Source organism: Ananas comosus, linkage group 2 (genome assembly GCF_001540865.1).
Source record: "Ananas comosus cultivar F153 linkage group 2, ASM154086v1, whole genome shotgun sequence".
Taxonomy (NCBI): Eukaryota; Viridiplantae; Streptophyta; class Magnoliopsida; order Poales; family Bromeliaceae; genus Ananas; species Ananas comosus.
Genome location: NC_033622.1, coordinates 383,684 through 389,683, shown reverse-complemented (window position 1 = coordinate 389,683; position 6,000 = coordinate 383,684). Strand labels below are relative to the sequence as shown.

General features: G+C 36.5%; 1 protein-coding gene across 1 annotated transcript; it reads left to right on the top strand.

Moving 5' to 3' along the window:
* On the top strand, positions 1-5,911 carry LOC109704503 (7-dehydrocholesterol reductase). The gene is made up of 13 exons (XM_020225249.1): positions 1-216; positions 1,083-1,305; positions 1,692-1,747; positions 2,291-2,393; positions 2,480-2,545; positions 3,114-3,227; positions 3,381-3,507; positions 3,968-4,068; positions 4,152-4,277; positions 4,359-4,423; positions 4,858-4,939; positions 5,027-5,109; positions 5,651-5,911. The coding sequence occupies exons 1-13, from the start codon at positions 125-127 to the stop codon at positions 5,715-5,717; spliced, it is 1,305 nt and encodes a 434-aa protein (XP_020080838.1). The 5' UTR covers positions 1-124; the 3' UTR covers positions 5,718-5,911.

The following is a 6,000-nucleotide window of genomic DNA, read 5'->3' as shown; positions in this document are numbered from 1 at the left end:
AGCGGAGACCCGAGTCGTCGTGCACGGTGCACTCACACACTCTACGTCTCTACCGTTTCTCTCTCTAAAAACGTGAGTAGAAGAGAGAGAGAGAGAGAGAGAGCAGAGGAGGAGAAGGAGAACAATGGCGGAGACGAAGACGGTGCACTCGGCCCTCGTGACCTACACCTCCATGATCTCTCTCCTCACCCTTTGCCCCCCCTTCGTCATCCTCTTGTAAGAGCTCTCTCTCGATCTCCCGATCCCCATCTCTCTCGATCGATGTCGATCTCGATCTCGATGTCGATTGAACTAGGTTGGGCTTTTTTTGAGTTTTTTATTGTAATGTTTTGATTGATGATTCGGATTCCCTTGTTGTGTTTATATTTCGCTTAGTGTGGTTTAGTCTTATCCCTTTGGATCTCAGGATTTTGTTCACGATTCTAGTAATAAACACGGTTTAATTAATGCATTAGATCTCTACATTGGTTTAGGAGTTTGGGTTGAGCATTTGTTGTTGAAAAAGAGAGGCAATTTGTGGAATTTGTGTTGATCTTCTCTTTGTGAAGAGATTTGGATTCTGAGTCCCCTTTAACTTGGTATCAGAGCTTTGTTCACATCCGATAGGCTATGTGCTAGTTGTGCCTGGCATGTGAAGTTGTTGGTGCAATGTTTTAGTTGCACCTAGCATGCGTGTTGGATTTGTGCCACATACTATTAGTCGTTTAGTTTGTGGATTTTGTGTGATTGCGTAGGGTCCATCGCATGTTTCGATAGGGGAGGGTGGTTGTTAAGATTAATAATCCGTGTTGGATAGAAACAAAACTTTTGGCCCATACATAATGTGTTAGGGATCCCTACCTATTCACCTAAGCTTTTGGGTTGGTTCGAGCCCTTTAACATGTTTATTCATTCCAAAAATATGGATTTTATGTTGGTCAACCAATGTGCTAACCTTGAAATCACTAGAATTAGATCCCAAGCAGTTCTGTAATGTGATCCCTTTTTCTCATTGATCTGTAATTTATTATCTTTGAATAATTATTCCAGATGCGGAAAATCATAGTTCAAGTAGTAAACCTGTTAACCATTGGCAAATGCAGATGGTACACGATGGTCCATGCTGATGGTTCCGTGCTGAAAACTTATGAGTATCTCAAGCAAAATGGACTAGAGGGTCTCAAAAATATCTGGCCAATGCCAACCCCAACTGCATGGAAGATCATTGCTTGTTTTGGTGCATTTGAAGCTTTTCTTCAGCTTGTGCTTCCCGGCAAAAGGTTCGAAGGTCCAGTTTCTCCGAATGGAAATGTACCTATTTACAAGGTTTGTGGAGTAATTTGATATTTCAAGAATAATGTTTGTAAATCTTGATTGTGTCACAGTCACTTTACACAATATAATTAGCACTTTTCTCTCATCATTTCCGAGTTAAATGTTGTAGTTAACATCATTAGAAATAGAAACACAGAGGAATGATAGGGCCGCTACTTGGACTAAAATATCCTGTGTGAATGATATGAAATCAGCCAAAGATATGCAGCACTAGGAATGGAGATTATGGGCAATCCTGAAACCAAGCAGAGTCAAATCTCTATAATCGAAAATGACATTAGCCCGCGCTTACGTATATCCAAGACCACTATCTATTCCTACTTTAAAGATGTCAATTGGAAGATATATTTGATTATAGTATTTCGGTTTTCTTGTAGGCAAATGGATTGCAAGCATATGCTGTGACGCTAATCACCTATTTAAGTCTTTGGTGGTAAGATTTCTTCCTTTTCCCTTAGCTGGTTGTTAACCACCGAAAGTGCAATGCATGGACTTGCTTTTGCTTTTATATATGTAGTCTAATTTCTGCTTTTGTCTTCTGATCATCCTTCATAATGCTTAACGTCTTCAGAATTCTTCTAGACATCCCATCTTCGGAGATTATTGGAAGTTGTATGTCATCAGTTTTATCATATATAACTTTGACAAAAATGTGGAGAAGATAGGATATATGTTACTTCTACAAAATTATATCCTTCTTCTTAATGAGAAATGTATAAAATACATCTTTAGTGACATGATTGATGAACTGCTTTTTATTTATTGTGATCTTATTTTAAGGATATAAAATATAGGCTATTTGCGATTGTCATTTTGTGAACTGTTTCTATTATGTCGAATATGCAACAAACATTTGCTTGTAGGTTTCTTTCTATATGTTCCAATGCTTTTCCTTCATGTTTCCTTTATTGATAGAAGTCGCCTAGAATGATGTTCTTGTATGTCTATACTATACACTAACCACCTTCTTTGTTAGGTTTGGGATATTTAACCCTGCAATTGTATATGACCATTTGGGGGAGATCTATTCGGCACTTGTTGTGGGCAGTTTTGTCTTCTGCATTTTCTTGTACATAAAAGTAAGCTTCTCAAATGTTGATTGCTCGATTCTGTTGCATACTCGATACACCATTATTCCTAATTTAATGGGTCCTTTTTTCTGAAGGGTCACTTGGCACCATCCTCGTCTGATTCTGGGTCGTCTGGGAATGTGATTATTGATTTCTATTGGGTGAGTCATACTTAATTCATTTGAAGTCTGTTTTGTAAAGCTAAATTTTGGTTTATAGTCGAGAATATGCAGTTACAGAGTTTCATGAAATGTTTTATCATATAAAGAATCTTATCTTTGTTGTACCTAATAGCTTTTAGCTTTATCTGTTGACCTGTGCCTTTATAATAATCCTTTCACCTCACCAAATTTTGTATAAACTTCAATTTTCTTGTATTTATCTTAACTGAGTCATTTAAGTGCAATAAGAAGGGAGGCTGAGAGGTGATGATGTCCTTAGCAAGGTACTGTTTGCAAAGGACCTGAAAATAAGTCTTGGATAAGACACTGATTTCTATGCAATTCTCTCGCGTAGTAAATATAATTATCAGTTATGAAACTCAGCATATTGTTCAATTAGCAAGCATCATGAATCAGACAAGAAATCCTTAAATTTTTAAATCAAGTCAAAAACCAATCATGCAACTCTGATGGAGAAAGCACACATTCTTTTCACATTAAGTTATGCATGTTCAAATATGAAGGTTCTCCAAGAATTAGTTGTTTGATACTGATGTACCTTTTGCAGGGAATGGAACTCTATCCTCGAATTGGTAAACATTTCGACATTAAGGTTTTCACAAACTGCCGATTTGGCATGATGTCATGGGCTGTTCTTGCTGTAACCTATTGCATCAAGCAGGTAAACATTTTTATTGTGCTATACATCCTGGATAGAAAATAAGAGGTTGGATCTAATACTACAGTTTAGTGGCAGTCATACAAGACTCAGGTAGCAATATGGTTATTGTGCATACCTTCTTTAGTCCTTATTGAACATTTTTGTATTCTGCAGTATGAGTTGTACGGCAAAGTGTCTGATTCTATGCTCGTGAACACTGCATTAATGCTGGTCTATATCACAAAGTTCTTCTTGTGGGAGTCGGGATACTGGTGCACTATGGACATTGCCCATGATAGAGGTAAGAACATAAATAGATTGCCTGTGAATTTAATTTGGCTGATTTTCTTTGCAGCATAATATAGGATATAACAACACTGATGCATCACAATTATGTAGCCTTTCTTTCTTAAGCTTCTTAATGATGTACTCTTGAACTTGCTCAGTTTTAAAGAATATCCTTGGCTCTCTGTTTATTTATAACCTTCAAATGCAAATAAATTTTAATGAAGACAAATTGATAGTTTACTCCCGCAATCATATATAGCTTTCTATCTACCATGGGCTTATGTCAACAGTGTTTCTGTAATTTTATGGGCCTCCGGGCAATCCTGTTTAAATCTTGATCTAAAATGCGTATTTAATGCACTTCTATGATTCGGTCCTTTTAGCTTAAAACAGAAACTGTTCTTACATATATATTATTTTATATTTTTATTCATTGTCTTTAATTAACTTCTAGCTGAAATTACATTTATCAGCTGGTTTCTATATATGCTGGGGGTGCTTGGTTTGGGTCCCATCAATCTATACTTCTCCTGGAATGTACCTTGTTAACCACCCAGTGAATCTGGGTACCCAGGTAATTTTATCTCGTTTACGAATAGCTAATTATTATGGTTGGCAATTTAACCGAAGCATTTAATGAACTTTTATGTGTTGCAGCTTGCACTGTCTATTCTAATTGCTGGACTTCTCTGCATATATATTAACTACGACTGCGATAGGCAACGCCAAGAGTTCCGTAGAACAAATGGGAAGTGCACAATTTGGGGCAAAGCTCCATCGAAGGTTGTATATTTAATTTCCTCACTAACTCTATTTCGGCCTTATTGATGGGGGATATCTTGTAACCCGTAAACACATTTTCAGATTGTTGCCCAATATCGTACCACAAAAGGAGAAACCAAAAACAGCCTTCTCTTAACCTCTGGCTGGTAAGCTTATCTCGATTCTTCTTCTTGTATAATTGTACTAGCTATTGTCAACAAGTCAAAAATTTTATGTTTTGCTTCAAACAATATTTGATTGACTTGTTTGATATCACATTGGCCTGTTTGGCCTGGATGGATCATGTAGAGAAGTGCAGCTTGATTGAAGTTATCAAAGAACCACTATTAGCTTTTTCTTTACAATTTCCCTGAACATTTTTTCTATTGCTGCAAAAGCCAAAACTTCAAACTGGAGCTTCTGAGTTTGAAGCCGAGGTTTCAGTTTTCCTTATACAGAGAAGCTTTATATATATATATAATTTTTTTTTTCTTTTTGGTTATTGTTATTTCTTCTGTGATAGCGTAAGCCCTATTTCGCAATCAAACGTTATCTAATAAGGGTATTCGGCGTGAACATTAATTTTGAACCTTTTGAACAGGTGGGGTTTATCTCGTCACTTCCACTATGTACCGGAGATATTAGCTGCATTTTTCTGGACAGTGCCGGCACTCTTCAACCATGTAAAAACTTTTCTTTATTGCTCTCTTATTTGAATTCTGAAGGTTAGTGGGTTAGTTTTATTTATATCTTTTATTGCACCCCTGCAGTTCCTGCCTTACTTTTATGTGGTGTTCCTCACTATTCTCCTCTTCGACCGGGCGAAAAGGGACGATGATCGGTGCTCGTCCAAGTGAGTGAACAAATATCCGATCAGTAGCTTTCTTTGTCTTTAATTACTGTTTTATCCTTCACCATTAGAAATGAAGAATGTTAGAGAACGACTTTCGTTTCTGAGGCTATTGGGTACTTCTCTATGTTATTTTATCAGCTTTAGGCCTCACTCACCTGATAGAGAGTTATACGAAGATTTTGGTGTACTTCAATGGCATTTAAACTTATTCTGGTAAAAGCTATTTGGAAATAGATCCCTCCTATTTTGTCTTAGCGATAATAGCTTATCAAGTTTAAACATAGGTTCCGGCTCTTAGCAGGTATAATTCTTTTAGTATGATTTTTTTTTTTTTTTTTTTTCAGGAACTTGACTAGTAATAGCTCCATTTCTTCAGGTTAACACTTGTTAGATTTTACCAGACTATCAGTGATCGCAAGATCATGCTTTGATCATTCTTGCACAATTTTCTACATGCTCTTATGCATGCACTTCTACATTTTTTTTTTTACACTATTTACTCTGAGATGTATATTATAATGTTTTCATGGGCTCTTAACAGGTATGGAAAATATTGGAAGATGTACTGTGACAAAGTCCCTTACAGGATTATACCTGGGATCTACTGAGAGTTTCGGGTTAGTACAATTGACTACCGCTATGTCAACTATTTGCTGCTAATCCCACTGCCACGAAACTGGGTTTTGTAGCACAATTCAGCATGTAGTTTATCTTATGATGTTTCCGGTATGATCTTTGCTTGAATTTTGGTGTAACATTGCATCTGTGTTATGGAAAAATTTACGACATTTTATACTTCTGATGTTTGGTGGCTTCTTATTGTAAGATTCTAATTTCTCTGTGGGTCAGTCAACAAAAATAAATTATAAAAAAAACAGAAAAAGGAAAATA

Excerpts from the sequence above, each read along its gene's own strand:
- LOC109704503 (XM_020225249.1), top strand. The coding sequence starts at position 125 with ATGGCGGAGACGAAGACGGTGCACTCGGCCCTCGTGACCTACACCTCC. Across the intron at positions 1,306-1,691 it reads GAAATGTACCTATTTACAAG|GCAAATGGATTGCAAGCATA; the intron begins GTTTGTGGAGTA and ends GTTTTCTTGTAG. Across the intron at positions 1,748-2,290 it reads ACCTATTTAAGTCTTTGGTG|GTTTGGGATATTTAACCCTG; the intron begins GTAAGATTTCTT and ends CTTCTTTGTTAG.